Source organism: Python bivittatus, unplaced genomic scaffold (genome assembly GCF_059951505.1).
Source record: "Python bivittatus isolate LINGU-HERP-01145 unplaced genomic scaffold, Pbiv_v1 ctg000080_np1212, whole genome shotgun sequence".
NCBI classification, from domain to species: domain Eukaryota; kingdom Metazoa; phylum Chordata; class Lepidosauria; order Squamata; family Pythonidae; genus Python; species Python bivittatus.
The window spans coordinates 47,168,429-47,193,306 of record NW_028277035.1 but is presented as its reverse complement, the minus strand read 5'-3'; the positions used below and the strand labels follow the sequence as shown (position 1 = coordinate 47,193,306).

At 42.1% G+C, this 24,878-nt stretch overlaps 1 protein-coding gene and 1 long non-coding RNA gene across 2 annotated transcripts; one reads left to right on the top strand and one right to left on the bottom strand.

Annotated features, from left to right (window-relative positions):
• Window positions 1-226: 226 nt before the first annotated feature.
• Window positions 227-13,290, bottom strand: APEH (acylaminoacyl-peptide hydrolase). Its single transcript, XM_088134004.1, has 22 exons — window positions 13,137-13,290; window positions 11,029-11,158; window positions 9,610-9,736; window positions 9,051-9,141; window positions 8,668-8,743; window positions 8,215-8,372; window positions 7,163-7,300; window positions 6,273-6,364; window positions 5,769-5,809; window positions 5,563-5,684; window positions 4,902-4,962; window positions 4,086-4,183; window positions 3,670-3,721; window positions 3,406-3,494; window positions 3,040-3,178; window positions 2,813-2,896; window positions 2,633-2,713; window positions 2,096-2,184; window positions 1,478-1,668; window positions 1,295-1,397; window positions 1,078-1,184; window positions 227-871 (listed from the first exon to the last, which is right to left on the bottom strand). Exons 1-22 carry the CDS (start codon window positions 13,146-13,148, stop codon window positions 769-771), a joined length of 2,184 nt encoding a protein of 727 aa, XP_087990130.1. The 5' UTR covers window positions 13,149-13,290; the 3' UTR covers window positions 227-768.
• Window positions 13,288-23,244, top strand: LOC103057956 (uncharacterized). The gene is made up of 3 exons (XR_003084708.2): window positions 13,288-13,627; window positions 19,856-20,034; window positions 22,691-23,244. It is a non-coding gene; the product is annotated as an uncharacterized LOC103057956 (long non-coding RNA).
• Window positions 23,245-24,878: the final 1,634 nt, after the last annotated feature.

Here is a 24,878-nt window from a genome sequence, read left to right as displayed (position 1 = left end):
TCAAAACCAGACACAGTACTCCAAATGGGTTTTGACAAGGGCAGAGTAAAGTGGAAGAGTTACTTCCTATGGACTGGATTGTGTTTCCTGTTAATGCACTCTGAGGTAGCATTTGCCTTTTTAGTAGCTGGATCACAGTGCTGGCTCCTGCTTAATTTGTGGTTAACAAGTACACCCAGATCACTTTCACGTGTATTATCAAATCAGGCCACTCCAATCCAAGCCATCAAGAAACTTCATTTTATGAATCATAACTTTGTCCTTTAAATTTCAAGGTACTGATATTACATCTCTTCTTCAAAATATTGCATTCCAGTCATTCCCAGTCTCAGCATTTATACTAGATAATTTGTTTTTTCAGAAGTTAATAAGAGACATCTCAAGAATATATTCTTCAGCTTGATTTTTGAAATCCATTCTTTTCAGTTTAGCTTCAATGACTTAAATGAAATACAGAGATTCTATTGACATCTAATGGGAATATTTATCAGTGCTCCAGTATTTGACTATTCTGAATAATTACCCTAAAGGTGGAACTATTGGTAAAGTGCTAGATTTGGCAAAATGATATGGCCAGCGTAGCTTCTCTCTCTAGCACAACTGAGATGACCTAGAGGATGATGCACACCAGACATTGTTATGTGCCTATTCACACTCTGGAGACCAGGAATCAGAGTACCAATCAGCTACTTAGAGGCTCTTTCAAATTGAAGAGACTTGAATTTCTGTTAACTGGCCTCATCCAAAAGGAGTAAATTTCTGTAATCATTATTTCAAGTGTTGGAGAAGCCAGAGTGCAATATTCATGAAACAATCTGCCTCAGCCTCCACACTGGATAGCGCATGATTATCGCCTGGATACCACAGCACCCTAGAAAGATAAAGAGACACAGGCATCAGCAAGTATACAATTACTTTGCTCACATCTCCATCTCCATCATCATCTCAGCCTCATCTTCTGCCCAGATTATCATTTTATTTTCTTTTTTTCCCAGTTGCATACATTTCCAGTCTCTTTGGTCTCATAAAACCCTCTTGCGGACCCCCATTTTTTGCATCTCTACCCAAAATGCTTACCGGGTTGGAACACCCCTTGACTTAAGTGCACGGTAATATTCCAAGCCTTGCTTGGGGGGAACACGTCTATCTTCTTCTCCAATCATTAAGAGAACTGGTGCTTGAACCTAAGGGAAAACAATGCAAGATGGAAATCAGAGCACTGAAACTAAGTAGAAAAAATATGGGGATGTGAGGGTACTGGATATACAAAAAGGGAGGGAAGGATGTGTTGTACCTTGTCAACGTACTGCATAGGTGAATGAAGCAGCATCTTTGCCCAGTGTTCAGGAACTGGGAGAGCAGCTTGGTCATAGGGTAACCCAACCTCAGTCATGCACCTAGAAGAAGCCACAGAGCAAGCATCAGTAATGACAGCATCTCCTCAAAGGTAAAAACATAGTTGTTCAGAAATACTCACCAATCAGGGATATCGGTGCTTCCAATCATGGAGGCCATATTGACCACGGGATTCCTGGCCGCACAGGCTTTATAAGTGCCAGGGTATTGGCCAATCAGATGACAAGATAAGAAACCTCCATGAGATCCTCCAAGCAAAGCTACTCTCTTTGGATCCAGAGGTTCTTCCTGTAGCATCTGCTCTACACAGAACTACAAGAAAAATAAAAGGTTTACAATTACTGCAGGAGGAAACAGGATACAGCATCTTGAATAGATAGTTGGACAAAGGAACCCATTCCAAATGTTTGTAGCAGAGTTTTGATAGGACTATGTCACCTCAATGTGTATTTTGGAAAGAAGAAATTATATTTGGATAGACCCTTGTGTTAAAATTTCCTGGTCTTGTATATATAAGAACAAATATATTGCATACCTCTCTGGAGGAGACATAGTCCCATAAGAACTCCACACTTACCCTACTGATACTTTTATCTGGAAAAATTTTCTAATGGAATATAAAGTGCCATGCTCCTTGGAGTCAGCTGAATCTCCTTCTAGCTACAGTAAATATCTATGTTTCTCCTTCCAGTGAAGGTTTCCACCACTCTTGTTGGAAACAGAGGAAGGGAATTCTTACCTGCACATCTTTGACATCCTGGGTACCCACATTTCCTGGTAGAGAATCCACACTATCCTGGCCAAAGCCCAAAGATCCTCGGTAATTCACTTAAAGGGAGGGAAAACATAATATTAAGGTGGCCAACCTTCCTCTGGTTTCAAACTCAGTGTGAGGAGTTATTATTTGCCTTAGCCAAATGTCATTGCATTGAAGGATGCCTTCTATAATGTAAAGAGCTCTGGATTTTACTACTGGAGTTAGCCTTGACATAGCTCCAGTATCAAAAGACTCCAGTTTCTTGTGAATATGACTGTGTGGCTGCGACTGCTAGGAGGTTATGTCCATGCACCTCTGGAAGCACCAGGTTGGGGAAGGTTGCCTTTCTAAAACAATCTTCAGGTCAAGAGTTCTGAAGTGAATATCACAGCACTACAGTCTATCAGTGCTTGTTTAAGGGAGGATCTGATGGCTGCCCAGGCCATGCGCCTCTGACTACAGTGTTTATGCTTGATAACCCAGCAGACATCTTGGTATCTGAAAGAGATTATTACTCACCCAGTAGCACAGCAAATCCCATCTGACAGAGCACTGCTGGATACAGTGTCCAGGTGGTGGTGAATGCTGAATGTGGCCCTCCTGCCAGGAAAAAGAAGAATGGAATCAGAATCAGATGAATGGTGAGGGAATGACACTACAGCACCTGGATAAGGGAAAGGAACAAGACAAGGAACTTACCATGAGGTGACACCACTAATGGAAGTTTGGTTTTCTCTGGTATCTGAGTGGGCTTGAGTAGTATGGCTTCAAAATCCAGACCTCCTGTGAATACAGGTAATAATTTGCAGGTCAAGGAAAATCACTACCATGGTCCCTCAATCTTTTCTCTAGAAAATCAACTGAAATTGAAGCATAAAAATAACAGCTGGTTAAATTGGTCCAAAATTTCCTCTTAGGATACTCACTGTACTGGGGATTGTCTTGATCTGGAGAAGGTTGTAGAATATGGACGCCCCAACTGATACCTTGAATTGGGCTGGTTTCTTCCAGACACACCCAGTTCACTTCTGCTTCCTTGCCTGCAGGAGGCAGGAAAGCTACCATCTGCAGCAAGAGAAAATATTAATCGAAATAAAGAGAAATCTATCACTAGATCCTGTGTTATTTGATCTATAATATTTGGATATGCAGGGTTTAAACTGATGTTGGATAGAAAGCACTTAAATATCATTTTATTCATGATATTTAAGCTGCAAGTATTGAAATTGGGACCTTCTGAAGGATTTCAAACAAAGGTTCCTTTGCTAAATGTCTAGCCACATAGAACTTACAAGCATAGGAGGAGAGTTAGGAGTGGAGAATCTGGCCACCATCAGATCTCTGTCAATGGTGAGCAGCACCCAGCTTCCAAGAGAAGAACCTAGTTTAAGAAAGGAAAACAAAATATCATTGTTTATATCTGTGTACCTTCCTTATTCATGCAGGAGTGTGCCTAACTTGCCAGTTTGGTTCTGAGCTAATAATATAAGCATTTTTTCAAGGGATTTCTCAGCCAGGTAGCAGCATCCAGTTACGGAGATAAGCTTGATACTGACCTCTGGTGAGTGAACACACACTTCTCGTTGCTGTATCCACCACAATCAGCTCCTAGAGGAAAAAGCAGCATATGAAGGATCTCCTGTACATATACAGACATACATTTCCCACACCACAATTTATACCAAATGAAACATGTGGGAACGGTACAGAAGAGAAAGAAGAAGAAAGGAAAGACAACAGATGCCAGGATCCACATAATTCTCAGGATCTATCTACAGATGTTCTGATGCCATTATAATCCTAGGTCAGTTTGGAGACCTCCGTGTGATTTTCAGTTTAGATCCCTTGATTCAGCATACCTAACACTTAAAAAATCCCCTATCTGGAAGAGCCTTTAGAGGTGAGCCAGATCCAGAAGTCAGCTTGTTCAAAGTACTCTTGGCTCAGCCTAACAATCCAGCAATATCCTTACCTGCCTGCTGCGCTGAGTTGTGTCCAGCACAACTCTTTGACTGTCTGCTGCCCAGCAATGTTCAGGCAGTGCCGTGCTATAGATTCCAGCAAATCCACCTGCAAGAGAGAGCAAATTCATGCGGGCAGCAGCTGTCTTCATAAAGCTAGGCAGAAAGGCTGCATAGGGAAACGTATTCCCCCAGAATCCCTAAATCTTATTAAAAAGTTGTATTCCACATATTCAGAATAAAGATGTGCAGGTCTTCACAAATCCTCTTTTGTTTCCCAAATTTCAGGTCTGGCATTTTGCAGTATTTTTTATTTAAAAAAAACCTTCCTCCCAAATTGACCGATCTGAACAAGAATTGCACTTATTAATGTATGAGATAGTACGGGATTCTTTTCAGCTTTTATTTTTAAAGAAAATCTGACACACATGTGGGTTGGGGTTATTTATTTATATATTTCATAGATGTTTCTTTTTTTAAGCACTTCCTAGAGTGGCAATAACTTTACCTGTTACATGTTAACATGATCATTCCAGGAAGTGCCAGAGAAGGGAAGGAGCTTCTACAGAAAAAGCTCAGTGCTACTGTAAGTATATCAGGCTTTCTAAAGGTTGAAAAAAAAAAATCGGAAGGAATCCTGCAGTTATCCCTTGCATTAAAAAATGAATGTAATTCCCCAGCCAATCAATTTTGTTTTTAAAAGGTAGGATTAAGGGTAGATTTTGTAGCTAGTGCTCTTCCTATCACAGATTGCTCTGGAGCAAAAAATCCCAGAGCAATTATTTTTCATCCATAGTTCAGAATGCCATTTGTATCATACTACTCACCCTGGATCTGTCGAGGCACAATATCCACTATCACGGAAGTGAACTTTGTGTACCAGTCATACTGAAAGGAGGTCAAAAGATATCAGATTGGGATGTGGCAGGAACAACTTCCTGGCCTATATTTCACCCCCTGCTCTCAAATTAAGAAATGTCATGGAATGCCATGTTGCTAACCACTAAGAATCAGAATAGATTGAGGTAGTATATGAATGACATGAGGAAAGATATACAATAAATAAAGCTATATTGAAAAACTTCATAAATCAATTGGCTTACATCTCTTGCAGCAAAAGATAATACCACTTCCATGTTTGGAAGATCAAACAAAATTGTTCCAGGTAGAAAACACCTGACCTCATTCTCCTTACTTTCATTACAGACTTCTGCCTCAGTTTCTCTCAGAAGGCTGTTGAAGAAGCAACCCTCCTAATCCATGGCAACCATCCCTAACTCCCAGAAGTTTCTGCTATAATCAAATCAAATTAACTCGGGATCATTTAGAGCTCTGACTGACACACCAGGTTCAAATGCTTGAGACTGGAAAGAGCTGAAAAGTCCTGTATAAATTAAAGAGCCCAATCACTTGGCTGAATGCAGGAAGTCAATCAGCTTACCTGAAACTGTTTTGCACCAGTAGTTAAAGTTCAAAATCAGTGCTCACCATGCAGAGACGGCTGCACTGCAGATGAGGTCCAGAAGCCTGATTCTCCAGGTATACAATGCGACACTGGTCTGGGCTCAATCTTGGAGACCAAATGGCTTTGCTGTCATCTGACAACAGCTCTGTAATAGGAGGGGAAGTAATGAATTAAGAGAAATCACCACAAGAATGCACTGACTGAGAGATAAGAAGATTCCTGTACTTACCACATTGACCACCTGTCAGGTCGACATGGAAAAGTGATGATCTGGGGGCAGAAGGAAAACAGAGCTGGTGGTGATGTAGGAAGGGATCATGTAAGACTCGTCAGGAAAAGGGGTGGAAAGACCCCTTTCTTCTTGAATTAAGCTACTGTCTCATTCATCCCTTAGTCAGAAAGAGAAATATTCTGCCTCATCCAGTTAATTTACAGAGTGATTATGACCATAGAAATGGGCAAGGCTAGAATGAAAAATAATCCCTATGTACGCGTGATGTTGCTTCATCACACTGGATGTCAAATATCACAAGTCATGAAGATTATAATGTCCTTTCCCTTTGAATGCTATTTTGGAGAAAAATCAACACTATACCCCAATTTATCCTTGTGAAAAAGGACCACTACGTTTTCCTGAGTTTATCTGCTTAATGCTGGATTTTCTATACCTCTTGCCGTATACAGAGTCAAGTCCCACTTGGATTCCTCCTCCAGTTTCTGGAAGGAAACTCACCTGCGATTGATGCAGTACTTCAAGCCTAGATGGAAAGGCTCATGATACCAGCCAGCAAATACCACTCCTGTGTCACCTGGAGTCCAGAAAGCCTTGAGGTAGAGAGAAGACAATGTCAAGTTTGATGAAGTGGTATGATGGAATGGTTTGGTGAAGGCCGCGCTTGGGGAGATAAGCATTTCCTTAGCCCCCAGCAGGAGTGTGGGAAGGTTAAGAGGATGAGACTGGCACCACCCTAAGGAATTCGCGGTGTTTGCTTGCTGGCTTGGGAAGTTTAGATTCAGTCTGGCAAGATTCTGTCTTGTGGGTGAAAGCTAATAAAAGCTATCGAACTAGACCTGTACTGTCTTGTGGAGTTCTTTGGGCTGAACCTGACATCAATCTTGCCAGACTATCTAAACTTCCCAAGCCAGCAAGCAAACACCACGAATTCCTTAGAGTGGTGCCAGTCTCATCCTCTTAACCTTACCATGCTCTTGCTGGGAGCTAAGGAAATGCTTATCTCCCCGAGTGCAGCCTTCACCTAACCATTCCATCACAGGTGGGCAAGGTTAAGATTTTATTTGGGGGACAATGTTTCAGCCATTCAGAGAGGCAGGGTAGTTTGAAAAAAAAAAAAGAGCAATATTGGCACTGAGCAAACAGGAAACACAACCCATCCATTTGCCTGGGAATCTGATACATCTGAAGCACAGGGAATTTGATTTAAGATGCTATTTCCAAAAAGATAGTTTCTCTGCCTCCCAAAGACTGTATCTTTCATTGTATTGTAGTAGCTATAGCATAGCTATTATATTCTTTGGAACAAGATACAGCAAGCATATATAAATTCAGCCATAATTAGGCTGCAGGTAATCAACCACCCCATGCTCCTGGTGCTCTGTACTGACCTGCCCAGGTGAGATATGTTCTGGAACACCTTCTAGCACGGAAACATTGTTGCTCTCAATGTCCAATACACACAGTACAGGGATACTCTTAGCCACCAGAGTTTCCCCCCAGTCTTCATAAAATACAAACTGCTCTCCCTGAGAAAGGAAGAAAAACAGCATAACAACAGAGGCTCCCTGAGATACTTGGCATGGCAGCAAAAGGATTTTCACCTGTCTGGAAGATGGCCATGATTTGCAGTATTGATTCTAACTTTACATCTGTCATGACCAAGAATGTTTTAAGGTACTGCCCTTACTTTAAGGGCAAGTAATTGGGCATACCTTTCTTGTAAATGAAATAATTTTATAACAGGTCACAGCATCTTAGAGTAAACCGCTGTAGAGGATAACTGCTCCTATCAGAACACACCAAGATGCAAACATCAGATCCCCAAAGTATCACATTAAGGCTAGTCTCATGGTGGGAAAAAGAATGTGATGTCCTCTGCTGGAGGCTGACATCAAGTGCTGCACACCCAACAAGGGGCTAACTTTCAACCAAAAGAGCAACCAACAACGTGCACTTCATAGAGATTAGATGGACGCTATCCAGAACTTGCAAAACAGGTCCCTGGCTGATTAAATGGCTTAAACAGCAAAGCACTAGAACAGACCTACAGGTTATCAGGTTGCCCTTCCCGAGTTGGTTCTCACATTGATAAGAAGTCAAGCAGCAGTTACCAAAGGAACGAACAGATGCAGGCAGCCCTGCATTCATAAAAGTGGCAGGTTTCAGCTTCTTCCACTGTAAGGCTATTAAGAAACTGGAAGAGAGTTTCGTCACTATAAATTGTCTATATATTGGAGCCTCGTTTGAAAGTCAGGGATTTGCTTGAATGTTGTACAACTTCCCTCTGATGAATATTACTAATCAGAGGCCTGAAAACTTGCTTCTGCATTAACCATTTCCTGTCCAGATGGCTAAAACGGCAGTGTGACACCCTTTCCAGATCAAGGAAAACAGAAATGCTGGCTTGCTGGGAAGAAGTAAAAGAGAATCCCCACCCCACCTTTATTGCTTTGTCTCGTTCAGTCTTGGCCAGTTCCTCTCCGGTGCTCAGCTCAGGGGCTTTGGGCTTAAAGAAAGACTCTGCCTTTGGACGTTTCTTTTCTGCGACGTAGAGAAGGTGAGTCTCTGAGTGTGACCAGGCCAAGCAGCCAAACTGATCTGGGAATGGAAGATCATATCTAATAGACTCAAGCATTTGAATTTTCTTCCCTAAAGCAGCATCCCATTAGCCTCTTGCCCCTATCAAAAAACAACTGCCTAGAGGGAATTGCTCTCAAAACTTTCTATCACCCAAACATGACTTTGGATTCTCTAAAACATCCCCCAAATGTAATAAGAGACTCAGGACTTTCTTTTCCAGGGTTAACCAAGCTTCCCCTACTGCAAGTTGCCATTACCCTGAGCTGGTCTCTTGCTTCTTAGGAACTGAAACAGAGTTATAAGGAAGCCTTACCATCATCATATACTTGGCCGTGCTTCTCTAGAGCTGTCAATTCAATGCTCTTCACCTTCTGGTTTTTTTCCCACACCTATGGGAGCAGAGACACTACAGTTTAAGTCACAGAGCCTCTTCTCGCTGAAGCCACTAATCGAGGCATCCCTGATGGTGCCCTCCAGGTCGGGGGAAACCTACACAACCAGTTTCCTTTTCCTGCAAAGAAAATCAACCAAAGCCCCACAAGTTATAGCCACTGCAGCATTGCTTCCTTGGACAGAAGCAATTTAAGAATGTGATAAAAGTGGAATGACTGAAGGACCCTTATTGCTACTGAGCAAACCCAAAGACCATGAAGCCTCACTGAGCAGGAAACAAAGGAGTGAAGCAGGCCAACATACCTCCAGGAATTGTTTTTCCTCGCCTTTGCTACTGCTTGTCTTTCGCAGAACAGCTTTTTGAGTTCCACTCGGAGAATCCCGACCGAGCAGCCTAGGTGGGAAAGCAACACAGAAAGCATGTGCCTGGAGAGCCAGATATCAATCAATAACTGGTGAAACAGCTCAGACTGAGCTACATTAGAGGTGACTTCACAACAAATATATATTTATAAAATATAATACTAAATAAAAATAAATAAGTACAGAATCACAGCACATGGATTACTCCAGTGCAGTAGATGGAGTTTCTTTTGCTGCTAAGTGCGCAGAAATCTAGCAACATGTACTCACATCTATGATGCAAAACGAGAGGATGGATCTATTTCCCTGGGACAGGAGAAGCCCATAAAGAATCATAAAATCATATGGTGGAAGGGACCTGGGCATCTTCTAATCCAAACCCCTGCTCAGGGTGGGAATCCTCAGATCATCCCAGATAAATGGCTGTCCAATCTAAGTAACATATTCCACATGTTCCTTGGGCCAGCAGACAGGAGAGGCCAACACAGCATAGACTTACTCTCCTTTGATTTCAGTGCAATTGCCCGAGGGGCCAGAATAGACAATGGATTCGCTGTCATGGAAAATGAGGTACTGACGGCAGAATTTCACATTTTCAGCTCTTTCCAAGTCCCGCTGTGACCACTCTGTAAACAGAAGGTTTATTATTGTTTGTTTTACATAAAGAATTCCGCTTCTGCCTAGTCTGGCACAATAGAAAAAAGCCTTCTCCACTGAATGCAGAGAATCACTGCTATCAGGATTGGATTCACACTGGATGAAGGCTAAGAAATAGTGAGATGATACCTATTTTGATTCAGAAAATTTTAAAAATGGATGTACATTTGAAACCAGAAGTTTTTCTTTTAGGTATGATGGATAAACAGATTGAAAGAAAACACAGGACTTTATTTCTTTATATGATAACAGCAGCGAGACTCTTATATGCACAGAAATGGAAGGATTTACAAATACCTACAGTTGAAGAATGGATAGTGAAATTAATGGAATTGGCTGAGATGGAGAAATTTTGATTAAAGAAAAGACTTGACTGGCTTTTCTTCTACTTGGAAAGCGCTTCTGGACTTTTTGCTTGAAACTGAAAGAAATTAAACTTTCATTTTGGAGTTTGATGACCAATGTTCTTTTTAGTTACAGAAATACTTTGCACTAGTTTTACTTACATTTTTTATCCTTTTAGATATATTTTGTATCACTTTAAACATTAGAGCAAAAGGCGAATGTATTATATATTTGTGCCAGTACCAAAGAAAGTCAGAAATTATTCTTTTTTTCCCCACTTTTTTTCTTGTACTTTAAACTTCACTCCTTTTCTGATTCTTTCCTTTTTCCTATCTTTTTTATTTTCCTATCTTTTATTCTTTGTTGAAATTTAATAAAGTTCTTTTTTAAAAAAAAGATTGGATTCATACATTGCACCAAGTCATCAGGTGATTTCCTTGGCTTACGTTTGATGTATTGTGTGAACCTCCCAATGCAATTGGTAAGATATGTGTTTTGACTAAGGATGTTGTGTGATGTCACCCCATTATGCTTTATTTAATAAAACAGACCCTTTTTTAGTGTAGTGGTCTAAAAAAAGTCCACCATCATCCAATAGTGGAAACACAAAGGAAATTATAGTTGTCAGTAAAGATCCATCCTTCTCATCTTTTGTCTATAATAGAAACTCTTACAGTTACTGTTTTAAAGTTTTTAACGTCTTGGATCATCAGGGAAAGGAGAATGTGAGATGCCACTAAAACACAGAGCCAGAAAAAACTAATGCTTATGTTTAATCTCCTGATTTACTTTGTTTATGGGATTGAGGGCCCAATGTTACATCTGATTGTTGATAATAACATTGCACAACATACATCTAAATTCTAAGGAGCCAAACATATACCCAGTGATATCAGTGCAACTTTGAAGAGCTTACCTGTATAAATGTTGCAATGTTTGCCACCGTACTGAGTTGTTACCTCAGGCCCAATGCAAGCATGGGAAAGGGAAGGAAACTTGCTAAGATCACGGTACAAAGCAGCTATTTCTTCTGCATCACTCAGCAACTATACATTAAAAAAGATTAAAAAAATAAAGGACCATAATTAGTTGGGATGGACTCAAGAGAAAAGCATCAGCAGCATTATTTATTTGCTTATTCATTCATTCAATTTCTATGGCCGCTCATCTCAAACAAATGACTCCGGGTGGTAAACAACCATCATGTTTGCAATTAATCATTTGCTCAAGTTAGCAATCAACAGTAACGGAACAAGCAACCAAGAACAAGCAATCAAGAAATATGCCACAGACTAGCACTTGGTAGAGCAGCCATGAAGGCCTTGGAAAAGATATTCAAATAACGTGATGTGTCTATATCTACAAAGCTCAGAACTGTGCAAGCCATGGGATTCCCTGTGACACTCTATGGAAGTGAAAGTTGGACTTTGAAGAAGCAGGATAGGAAGAATATTGATGGCTTTGAACTTTGGTGTTGGAGAAGACTCCTGAAAATACCATGGACAGCCAAGAAAACAAACCGATGGATCATCAAACAAATCAATCCAGAGTTCTCACTCAAGGCACAAATGACCAGGCTCAAATTATCCTACTTTGGACACATTATGTGAAGACCCAGCTCTCTAGAGAAGATTCAAATGCTGGGAAAGGTCGAAGGAAAGAGGAGAGGACAACCAGCAGCAAGGTGGGTGGACTCAGTTATAATGGCAATTAGTGTACCCTTGGGAGTCTTGAAAGAACAGGTTAGGGACAGATAGTCATGGAGGAAATCTATGTGGTCACTAGGAGTCAAAAATGACTTGATGGCACATAATCAAGTTATAAAAATTGCTTCTGAGTAAAAATCAGGAATCAGGAAATATATGAGCTGGGACCACCGTGGCAGTTTGCAAAAGAGAGCATCCAGCAGGCTGGAGAGTGTTGGCTCTGGATGTAACAAGCTTTGGCCTTCTGCGGGACAAGAGGTTGATTGTACCGATGGTTCCTGACTTTTTTTCTCTTGTAAATCACTGGAATTATCCCCATGAAGGACAGAATTATATCTCTGCTACAGATAGAATATACTTGTTATCTTTTTGTAAATGCTGCTTTCAAATGGAACTGCCAAACTGAATCCTGATAAGAGCTGCATAGGGTGGAAGTAAAGCATGTGTGAGAACAAACAGAATACTCAATGCAGTGATTCTCAAACTGTGGTCTGTGGAGATCCAGCAGCTGGTCCACCACAGCTTCCATCCAGAGTTGCTCACCATCTCAGCCTGCTGCCTATCCACATTCACTACCAGTGAACTGGCCAGACCAAAGCCACTTGCCAACTCAGTCCCACCTCGACTCATTCACTGCCGCTCAGCTGGTTCACCAACAGGGACCAGTGGATGAAAACTGTTTCACTGAGATGCACAAGTGATAACCAAAGTAGTAAGGGGCATACTAAAATTCTTAAAACTGGGAACAGTGGACAGGTCCTGCACGAAGCTACCTCATGTGCTGCCCTAAGAGGAGCAAGCAACCTCAAAAGAAAAGAGCCAACAATGAATATTTAAAAGTGGGATTTCTCTGGGAGGGAGCCAGTGCAATCACCAGGCGGTAACTTCAGTTCATGATAACTTTATTTCTCCGAGGATAGAGATCCTGTTTAATGGCTGTGAGAAGAGCCTTTTGCAACGGAAAGGGAAATAAACTGACGCCCTCTCCACTGGTAAGTTTCCCGCAGCAAACAGCCATTAAGGGAGCGGTGTCTTCCTGCCTGTGATCTGCACAGGCAGAACTTTCACCTGTTGAACTGCCCGCGGTGCGATGTTAAGGAGGCACTGGAAGAGGGACCAGGACAGGTTTCCCAGAGGAACGCGGAAAGAGAGGCGAAGGGAAATGGCAGACCTCCCGTCCCGCTTCGCTCTCGCTCCGAGCAGAGGGAAAGCGCTCCTCTCGCAATCCCACCCACGGCCTTGGGGAAAAAGCCACGCAACGCGCAGCAGGGAGCCTCCCGCCCGCCGACCCGCGCGTCCGCCCCTGGCGATCCCTCACCGGGGGCTCCATGACCCTCCAGTCGTCGCCCCGACGGCCGAGAAGTCGCGGAAGCTCCAGTTCGCTTCCCCTCGAGAAGGAGGGGCATCGCCTTTGAGCTGGGTTGCTATTATTGGCTCTGGACCTGTCCGTCAAACAGAGTCAGCCCGTAGCGGGGCTCTGGCGAGCTTTCCTCCGCCCGGAGACGCGATTCAGCCCCAGCGGGGCAGGCGAAGCGGCGCCTGGGTAGGGACGCGCAGACTTTGGATCGTAGGTGTCACGCGGCAGCGTCGTTTGCCCGCCCAGAAGAGGAGCGGTGCTCGCGGTACTTTTTCACGAAGCCGAGGCCTTTGTCGACGGGGAAGCCAGCGGACCTTTGGCTCGGGAAATAGTAGGGCTGTGAGGGTCCCCGGCGGGGGGAGAGCTGGGCGTGGCTTCTGGGGCTGCGTGTGCTTGGAAGAAGGCGCGGCTCGGAGATGCCACCCTGTGGGCGAATGCCCGTTTTCCGAAGGGTGTGTGCAGCTTTGGCAAGCATTCTTGGGGAAGGATGGGTGAAATAGATCCGGGGAGAGGGGCTGCGTCCAGCTCTGCAAGAAGTCCACTTTTTGCCCTGTATGGCAGGTTGGAATGAGATGGTCTCTTCCATATTATAGAATACTTTCATATGTGAGCGAAGGAAGAAACCGGCCCCAGTCGCTCCTGGCCAGTGTGATTCTTGGGAAGCTGAGAAGGACGAGAGTGCCATAGATTACCCCCACCCCCACCCCCACCCCAATTCTCTTTCTGTAACATCTAAGATGGGGACATCGGCTTTGATAGTGAAGCTCACTATAATAATATGGAGAGTGTTGGAAAGCTGTCCAAGTTGGCTGTCATCATGCACACTGGCTCCCAGATATTAACCTCACATGCTGTGTGAAGAGCTATTGCGTAGAATTCCCCATCATCCAGCTTCACTTGATGTTCCCACCTTCTAGAACTACGTAAAGCGAAAACCCCAGCTCACTTTCCCAATACAAAGCTGCTTTAATAGTGGTGCTGAGATTTTGTGTTTCCTCAAGGCTTTTGAGCCTTCTTTTAAAGTGTTAGAGAGAGACTGCTTTAGTGATGGAAACCTGGGGGGAAAAAAACAGCTTTAATAAAAGTCACAGAGGTCTTGCACTTGTATGAGGCCCAAAGTACTTCTTCCAAACCATGATTGGAATGTACACAACCCCGATATTTTGCTTTGTTTGCATTTCCCAACCCAGTGGAATGACAACCCAAATGTCTTGGAGTGGCAGGCCATTTTTCAAGCCTCTTCCAATTCAGTGTCTATTGCAAGTAGAAGATTTTCTAAGCCATCTATCCTTTGGTTCATACTTCAACAATTATGGTGCTGTCGTTTGTGGTTTCTGTGGTAGTATGGATCTTTTATGCTGCTTTAGGATTTGTGATGTGGTTAGGGACTAAGAATTCAGTTTAGATCCCCTTGCATCATCATTCCTGCTGTTAAACAAAAAGGCCCAGGTTCATGTAACATACTAGGACTTCATGTGATTTGCTTGGTTTTGGCCAATTGTGGTTTGTTTTGTAAATCATACTTAAACAATGGCTTAGTAAAGTATGTGAAACCAGGCACTGTTTTAACTGCATCCTAGTGATGTTTAGCAGATGGAGAAGCACTCCTTGCCTTGGTTGTTTTCAGAATGGGGCATGAGGAAGGCATAAGGTCTCACCTCCCCTGTTCCTCCTGAAATGCTAGCAAGGAGAGTAGAGAGCTTCAGCTTCTTAATGTCCCATTGGTTCTCTCTCCACCCCCATTTTTCACTGATGTGCTATATCTGACAGTGCCACATGAGCTGGAGATTGACAAAGCAGGAACGAAGAGTTCCTGTGACAGAGGCTGAAAGCTAGCAACAAGCAAAGGAGAGGCTAGTGAGGAACCTATTAAATTAAAGATTCCAAGGGGAGCGATTGGACTACATAAATAAATAAAATTATAGGTTCCAAAGAGAGTGGTTGGGCTTAATTAATAACGCCTTGTGGATCCTCAACTTTTTAAGCATTTAGGATTAAAACTAGATAGAACAACCTTCTTTAATTCTGGGCTTTCCAGATGTGTTGGAGCTGCATTTCCCAGAATTCCTAAGCAGAATGCCTTTAAGAATTGCTGTCCCAACACATTTGGGAGGTACTGGGTTTGGAAGGCTGGTACAGGATATAAGCCAGTTTCAAAGAGATAACAGAAGACTGGGAGAGTATTTCTTCCTTCTGAGAACTGTTCTAGGAAATGGTTCATGAATAGGGAGCACCCTCTTGTTCATCAAAAGGAAGGGAAGCCCTCTAAACCAGTGTTCCTCAACCTCAGCAACTTCAAGATGTGTGGACTTCAACTCCCAGAATTCCCCAGCCAGCATGGAATTCTGGGAGTTGAAGTTCACACTTCTTAAAGTTGCTGAGGTTGAGGAACACTGCTCTGAACAATGGGAGTGCCTCACTTTGGGCTGTCACCTTGGAGAGAGCTGCTTCATGACCCCAGTGGGGTAGAGAATACACCTCTCTTGGCAAAGAAAGGGTTCCTTTCCCCAGTGCTTGCCAGCACTAACTGTGTAGGACTCATGTTCCTGTGCCAGTACAGAATGGGGAATAGCATGTGCCTCACAACTCCCACAGGAAAGCTGTGCAGCTCCTAGTCTGCCAACCGCTCTTTCTAAATTTGAATCTTGCAGTAGATGATGTTGGCTACCAGTAGGCGCAAACCTCCTCCCTGCTTGCTGCTGTTGATGACAAAAATGGTCTTTTGGGGAGTGTCTCCTCCACTGATCCAGCCAGCAATCTCTCATGGGTCAAAAGCCTTCTCCTGCGAAGTCTAGTGAGGAACTAGTCTCCTGGCAGTGTGGCTGGAGGCAACAAGTGACGCATGCTGATTGGAGGGCTGGCTTGAATCTAATCAGCAGAACAGCCACGCAAAGTCCTGGGATGGCAGATGGCTGTTCAGGCTGTGAGTAGGAGCTGTATCCGTGTGGGGGTGGGTGAGAAAAACCCAGGTACGGTAACGCATAAGGGTAGCAACTCCAAGGGATGGAGGAGAGTAATAGGAGGTCTGAGAAAAGGCGCATCTTTAATGGGCCTCAGTGTAACTCTATGCAGGCTTCCTATTGGAAGGAGCCCTGCTTGGCATCTTCCTCCATACTGTCCCTGAGGGAAACTTGTAACACCTTGTTTGTGATGAGCCATGCCTGTACTTCCCTGTGCAGATGTAGATGGGTGTGTGCCAAATCCCTCCCAATCAAAGTGGTTCAACAGCATGGCTTCGCTTTGGGGCATGTACAAGTGCACTCACATACTAAAAAAAGTCAAATTCTTCTGACTCAAAAAACATTTAAATGATGTAGCATATCATAACTCAGCACCAACTTATTCCTGACTCTGTCTTAAAATTATAGAAAAGGATCTTGTTCATATACACAATTATAAAATTATATACAGTAAATGGATCTTGTTCTATGTTCTGTTTTGATTGTATACTTGTTATTTTTATGCTGAGAGCCACCCAGAGTCCATTGGAGTTAGGTGGTGCCTAAGTAGAAATAAAATCAATCAATCTAAATAGGATGATCTGAATTTCTTGTTTATTGTTTTAATTGAGTTTAATCCAAGGATTTACAGACATTCTGTCCCTTCCTCCTCCTCCTCCCCTTCTTAAATCAGCCCTATTATTTTCATCAGCCACATACTGTCCTGTTTCAAACCTTCTCTTTCTGAAATGTTTTCTGTATTAGATTCCTACCACTGATTTCCATTGATAGCTTAAGCAGTCTACTTTTTCATCTGCTGTGCTCTGTCGGTCTTTCTCTTTCCCCCATCACTTGAACATGTTGCTTGTAGTTCTGGCTAGCAGCTTCCACTGTGAAATGGAAAGGCGAGCTTTCTATTGTTGATCCAATAAGACCTTTCATTCGTCCTAATAAACATATTAGTGACCAGACAATGTATCTGAATGTTTTCTAGAATGATCCCATCCCATTCACGTTTAGGAGGAAGATCACCAAGAAGTGCTCATCACATAGAAACATATCCAAGTGATCCTTTCTTGGGGAAACTGCCCGGTTGGTTGTTGAGCTAATGCTCCTTGGTGCTCCTAGAAGGTCTGTTGCCACCAGGCCTCTCTATGGGCAGACAAAGAAAATACAATGCAGTAACTGCTACACATATTTACTCCTAAAAAGGCTGGAGAGCAAGAGCAACTCCATGTCATCACTGTAAGTCTTTGCTTGTAGAATCCTACATTGTCATTCTGTTATTCCTTCTTTTGTGACTAAAAATTGGCCAAGGTGGCTAGGGACCACCTGGGGTGGTGAGCCCCATTTTGAGAGTAGCAGATTGGGATGGGGTAGTACCTAACTATATCTCTATCTCTATATCTTTGTCTGTATCTCTATATCTTTGTCTCTACCTGTCTCTCTATCATCTCTGACTCTCTCTCTTGCGCTGTCATCTCTTTCTCTCTCCCTCTGTCTCTCATCTCTGCTAAATGACATGGTGAACAGTTGTGATAAGCATGCTGAGCATATCCAACTGTTTCCATCTAATCAAATTAGGGACACCATATAATAGACAGTGTTGCTTTGCTACTAGCTGTTCTGATTCATAGCCTTGGGTTGCATCCAGGTACGCAAATGGCTTGGATGTCTAGCATGCAATAAAGCCAAGCAAGTTTCTACCAGCTTCATTTCAGGGAACTCTTTTTATGTGATCCATACCTATTGAATACGTCCTGGTAATATGAAGGTTTGAGTACGGTAACATGCTATTTATGCAGCTGCCACAGGTAATGATCCCATTGATAGGATCCATACCAAATACTTTCTCTGTGTTACAAGATTTGTCCCAAATATTAATAGCAGAAGTCCAGAACTATGCATATTAAACAGCAGTGTCACTAATAGATTGATTATACTTTGAGTGATGAGAAATCTGGATTTATGGAAAGATGTAGTTCAGAGATAAGAGAATGTCCATTAAGAGCTGCACGCTATACTTTTTTGGGGTCAATTTGTGCGAATATTGTCCTTTTTCTGAGATGGATGGTTGCATATTATTTGTGCTTTATGTTCTCTTTCATATCCATAATAAAGAAAGGGAGATAATAGTTTTTCATATTGGATTCTGTGGAAGACATTTCCCTTGGCCATAAGTGATAACTTGCTTTCTTAGCACATTTTACCTTCAGAGCAACCATAAACACATAGAGTTCTGTAAAGTAGTGCTAAACAGAGCAAAAAAGCCCCCCTTTTGATATAGAAGGAAGCACCAGGTTACCAAGGAAACCTGGCACCTCAAGGACAAGTGACAATCATGGCATACTCTTATCCCAACAGCTCCTACCATAACAAAGAAATCAGACCACAGATGAACCTTGTTGTAGTGTCTAGTCATTTAAAAATACAGAAGCCTTGCCTAATTTTTTAGCTTCACTCTTGTTGCTAAGTAACTTTCTATGTTCTATCCAAGTAACTGTAGTTCTGCCTTCTGAATTGTATTATACATATATTCATTTTTTTTAAAAAAATCTGTAACTTACATATACTCTTGGCCCTGAGGTTAGGATCTGGTGACTTGCTGTATCAATAAATATAACAATAGTTTGGATCCTTCCTAGTTGTTTTGGTAAGATTGTTGGGTGATACTACCATAATTCTTTGCTACTTGAATTATAAAGCAGCCTTTTGAGATATCTTGAGCCATTGGAGTGTCTATACCTTCACCGATAGTGGTGGAATGTGATCTGGATGGCTTTGGTTATCTTTTTGGTAGCTAGTGTGTAGATTCAACTAATTTGTGCATGGCAATCCAGGTGGACTTCATCTGCAGTGCTTACTGCTAGAATGCAGTGACTAATGTTTGGAAGCTTAACTTTTTTGCTTATGAATTATTTTTGGGTGCTACAACTGATGACAGATGGGAACCAATGAGGTTGAACAGTCTTGCATACCAAGAAAAAGTAGGTAATCCCTCAGGTTCAGGTGTTTCCAGAAGTCAGAGATTATGCTAAAGCACCTTGTAAATCATATCAAGTTCTTTTATTCTGTTTTCCACAGAAATACCTTGTAGGGCAACTTGCCATACGGAATCACAATACATGAGGTGTTACACTGAAATACTACAAGTTCTCACAGAGCACAGCAGGACACACACATCATTTACAATGTTCAGATAAAGGTCATTGCACTTACAACTGTAAACTTCTTCTTTTGTTTGATGGGTTGTTGGTTTTATACAGAACTCTGCCGCCTCCAAAATAATACAAAATAAAAAAGAGGAAAGAAGAAAAACAACTCAAGAGAAACTGAAGGCAGGAGGATAGCATGGACGGTACATGTCATGTGACAGCCATAACAGCTCTATGGGACTCTGCTATGCTTTGCAAGAAGGGAAACAGTCCAGAAAAGTCAGTCACAAACACCAGGCTTTGTTTGTTGATTTTGTTTTTTTACACAAAAGCAAGAGTTGGCAGGTGTGCTGTCATTGAGATGGAGCCCCACAAAAGGGGGCTGTGAGTTGATTGTTTCCTGGGGTGGGGTTTGTTGTTGTTCTTCATACCATGTGAGACTTTTATTTTACACACTGTACAGATATTTACAATGGAAAGGGTCAAGGGAGATTGTAGCAGCCACTGTTGAGAAAACCAGTAGGGAACACAAATTTAGTCTAGAGCTCTGAAGAAGCATCCTCAGATTATGCACTTGTCATTGCAGGGAGCCTAAGAAAAAGAGGTCTGGCTGGCTGGAAAGAAGCTGCCTGGAGAAAACCGTGCTTGTCCCTGCCAGATGGCTTTTGGTTTGTACATTGGGAACCAAATCCCTCTTCTCAGGATTCAGTGTGTGAATGAGTGAATGAACGCTAGGAGTCTCACTGCTTCAGTTTGCCATTCTAGGTGAAGTATCTTCCCAAAATGTATTACACTTATCCCAAAGAGATGATGTATCAACATGTTAAATAAACTATATATGTAAACCACACATGATGTTCTGTTAGGGGTACTTGTTTTCATCCTCCTGTCCTGTTAGAAATTATTTCCAGCCTGCCCATTATTACAATAATTCAAGCACTCAGCTAGTTCTGTACTTACTGCAAGCCTAGAATGAACCAAGAGTGTGGCCTGAGCACTGGTAACGAACTAGGTGTTTGATGCAAGATCTCTGCCACCAAGCTGGGTGTGCAGATCCATGGAATTCAGTTAAGGCTCTCATGAGCTAAATTGTTTCCTGCAGTGGAACAAAACATAAGCTTCCTGGTCTAAATCTTGTATTTTTGTTAGAAAAATAGCCAATTCAGCAACGCTGGAAACTTACTGAAACACAGTTGTCTCAAATTTAAAAATCTAGTCTATCTTACAAGGTCTAAACCAACTGCTGAATCAAATGACTGGTCTTCTGTGCAGGATTTCACATGAAATACAATGGGTTAATTCCTCTGGAGAAAGGACTTCTACATACCCATAGTTTTATAGGCTGTATAAGACACTGAACAGCAACTAGTCACCTACCTTTTAGCTTAGTGCATTATGAAAGCTGTGTGGTTATTTTATGATTCATTGGGTTGTTGGTTGGTTGACTATAAGTAAGCATGTGGAGCAACACACAGTCAAGGAGTTTTTCCACTAAGTCCTGCCTCTTAAGAAATGACTAGCTTAAATTTAGAGGGCTTCACACTTATTCAGACTGCCAGAGCAGGCAAAGAAGATACTGCCAAGGGTTATATAGCCAGTATGTGTGCAGTTTGACTTAGAATTCTGTTATCAGTATCCACTGAATAACCATAAACATACCTTCCTACTTGCCCTTACAACTAAAGGCCTTGCCCTAATAGAGATCTGATGCAACTGTAGTGATTCCACAGTCCATGCAGGTGATAGATTTCCAATCTGCCTTGCCTCTCCTCGATCAGCAGAGCCAGTGGGCATTTGTAAGCCTTCTTCCTGAACATGAGAAACCAGAATCATGGGCAAATGTTGGGTGAACATATCCTCTAAGACGTAGAGTCTGGATAAGGAGAATATGCCTTGAGCTTGTAGTAACCATGGAAGACTCTTTTGTTACAGTGCTGCTTATAAAGCATCAAATTAGTGCTTCTATGTGATGAGATATATCAGTGTTTATGCTAGTTGTCCAAAATAGTCTTGGAATAATAAGGCTTATTAAAATAACACATACTTGCCTAAGGACCACATCACACATTTTTCAGTGTACAACTAAGATGTTCTAAGTGCAAGCAAAGCCAAAGTGTGAGTATATGAAACACATTCACATGTATGTGTCTGTATTAGATAGGAATTCTAGTCAGGCAGTTGTGATCAACTGTTGATTGTACAAACAGTTGTTGATTGTGCAAAACTGATACCCAGATTTGGCTATGGGTGACATGAAATTGCTTATACTCACTGGCCTGCCAGCTCTCTTTACTAAATTTTATTTCAATCTCTGTGGGAAAAGGAATATTTCTAGCGTATATATGCCAGCAGTGGTCATGAAAAATCTGCCGCCTTGCACAGTGTGATTCACACCCTATTTTGATATATTTATTATACCCAGGTGACCTTCAGGACCTGTAGCATTCTTGTCAAATGCATTGCTCAAATAGGAACACTGTCTATAATTTTTGTATCAAAAGATTAGACTTTCCACATTTTCAAAAATCTAACATGTGAAATATGTACAGATAGTCCCCAGTTTAAGAATGAGTTCCGTTCCCAAGGTCTGTCTTTAAGTTGAATTTGTATGTAAGCCAGAACAGTATTATTGTATAATACTATATAAGTAGTAGTGTGTAATGAACTCAAACCATTGTGTATTTAACTTGAATCGTGTATTTAACTTGATTTTTACTATAATAGTTCTTAACTATGGGTCTTCTGTAAAGTGGGCGTTCTTACCCCGGGGATTACCTGTATTAGTCTCTTCTCCACTCCCCCCCCCCCCAAACTCCATTTCTCAGTATAAAAAGGAACACAGATTTGTTCCAGCTTTTGCAAGGTGCTCTGGCTTTCAGTCAAGTCCTACAGGGAGAAAATAACTTTTGTCATCACTGCATTAAGGGTCTGATGGAAATGTGTGGGATTGCTTCAGATTCCACATTGCATTTACTCCAGTGTTAAACTGACTACCTATTAGCTCTCCGCTTCCACATTTCAGAAGCTTAGGTTGAGTCATTCTGCATGTATTAACAGTCACTAGTTGCACTAGCAGTTACCACTATTGCTCCCCAAGTTCAGAATCTAGAAAAGAGGAATTAGGTAGAATTGATGCATTAATTAATGTCAGACCTGTTCAGTCCATCCTTGCTATGTTTGTAAATACATTTCACTTTTGGGATACTTTTCTAGGCTGCGATTCTTGCATACTTAGATAGGATTTGGATTTAAATTTTGGACAGAAAGAATGTGCATTAGGCCTGCCAAGGACCCCCTAAAAGTAGACCCTAGGTGCTTGCAGGAGAGGCTGTGTCAAAGGGTCAACAGTGAGGGTAATTAAGTAGAAAAGATCTGGTGTAATGTTCTGTGGAATAATTACTTTTCGTGGTGTCATTGATAGGGCTTCAATAACAAGTGCATAAATCTGTAATGGCATTTGGTAAAGAAGATGAACCAACTGGAGGGAAAGAAAAAGAATTCCAAGCAAAGAACGAACGGCAAGCATTCTAAGTAGGTGAAACCGTGCAGAGAAGCAGCAAGCCATGCTCTACGACAGACAGAGACAGTCACTGGCTCTATGGCTACCCTTTGGCAAAAGTGTCCCTTGAACGGGTCAAGCATGCCACTAATTGGAAACTTCATACACACAGGTGTTTGATATAAAGATATCTATCCAGGTTCTTGATAGCACGTTTGCAATTAAATCCTTATACATAACATTGAACTTATTAAATATTAACAGTTGTCTTTAAAATTTTGTAATTTCATTGCATAGAACATTAGACATGAGAATCATTTTGCTGTTACCCATGGTGAATGGAAGCTCCTATGGGCCACACCAATGAATTGTTGTTCTTGAACATGCTCAGCGCGGATGAAAGATGGGCAGGAAACAGCACAAACAAGTGGGAACGGGAGCATCTGTACACTTGCTGAATTCTTTACAGCAAAAAAAGTAAAAAACAAACGAGCTTTTCACAGGGTGTTCTTTCGGTTCTTGTGATTTACAGCACAAAGAGCTCCGTGCCGGCAGGTTTGCCAACACGCTGTTCCAAGTAGCTCCTCCATCTTTCTGAGCATGCCCACCAATAATGGCTTAAGAAGGACTCGAATTGCACAGTAGGACGAAGGAGGATGGCAGAGGCAAGCTCTCCTCACCATACCGGATTGTGCTCTTGATAGCTTTCTGGACCCTATTGCTTCTGCCGACAACAGCCCATATGCAAACTCAGTACAAAGTTAAGAGATTAATGACGTATGATACTAAGCCGAAAGAAGGAAAGAAAGAAAGAAAACGTAAAAGGAACCTCACAAAAAAATAATAAACCAAGCCCCCAGTTTCTGGGCACTGATGAGGTATACATGTAAATAAAAGTGGAATGATTAAGGCTGTTTTTTAAAAAAAAAAATCCCAGGCATACATAAAACAATGCACAACATTAACAATGAAAAGCACTGCCATTTGAATGCTTTAGAATGGCTTCAGGATGGCTTTGGGTGGCTGATAGACATGCCTGGCCAGCATTTGTGTCAGTCAATGGTCAGCCAGTTCGCACTGCCTTTCAGTCCTATGGCCTCTTAACTCAGTAGTGAAACAGTGTTAGGTCCTAGTCAGAGTTCCCTTCGTCCCAGACTTTCCATTGCAGGGATGATGAGAGGGAACAAACACTGGAGGGGGTGGGGGTTGATGGGTCAAACTGGAATGTGAAGGAAAATGGAGCATCCAGCTCCCAGCCCTCAGTTCAAGCACATCTTGAAGAGTGGGAAAAACCTATGAAGAACTAGAGTTAAAATTCAGTAACTTTGTGTATAATCCTAAGAGAAGGCCATGGCTCCCAAAGTCAGATGCTAGGCACAAATGGAACTACAGTCATAGGTAGTTTCTGGAGTCCCAAACATCTCAAGCAACAGAAAAGTGGCATGCCTGCATGACAAGCCCCTCTTCTCTAACTGCACCGTGTTATGCACATCTTCTCAGTCTAAGGATCTGCCTTCACCCCTTGAGGCTTTCACAACACAGATCACCAAATTGACAACAGTAGCTTTGAAAGTCCTTTGTGGCAGTTGGCTCAGACATCTTCAAGCAGCATCTTATGGGATCCACAGGCCTAAATCTGTATGAAGAGCTCTTCTGTTTCATTCTCTGAGCCTAGTGGTTTTCCATGGTTTCAAAAGCTTGATAAGGCGAAAAAAAATATCACAGAAATATATTTATAATATTTCAAGAATTGGGGGAGCAGAGTGCCCAGGAATATCTCCTGAAAAAGCTAGAATATGCATCTTTTATATGCAGTGGCAAGGGGATAAATCCCAACCACTTGAGGAGCTGGTCCAATCTTCCTCACCCTGCTACCCTCCAAATGTGTTGGACAATATCTTCCATGAATTGCACAAGTACATCATACCATACATCATACCATACTGTCTGAGCGGGGTGGGGTTGTATTTCACCATACAAAGTGAAGGCAAAGGCTGAAACAGCTAGAAAAGCTAATCAGTCAAATCTGAACAACCAAGTAGTAATGAAATAGTTGCTTCCACTTTGCAACACTTTCATATATTTCATATAGTGAATATATATACAATAT

Excerpts from the sequence above, each read along its gene's own strand:
- APEH (XM_088134004.1), bottom strand. Across the intron at positions 8,373-8,667 it reads CGGCCAAGTATATGATGATG|ATCAGTTTGGCTGCTTGGCC; the intron begins GTAAGGCTTCCT and ends TTCCATTCCCAG. Across the intron at positions 1,185-1,294 it reads CTATGCAGTACGTTGACAAG|GTTCAAGCACCAGTTCTCTT; the intron begins GTACAACACATC and ends GTTTTCCCTTAG.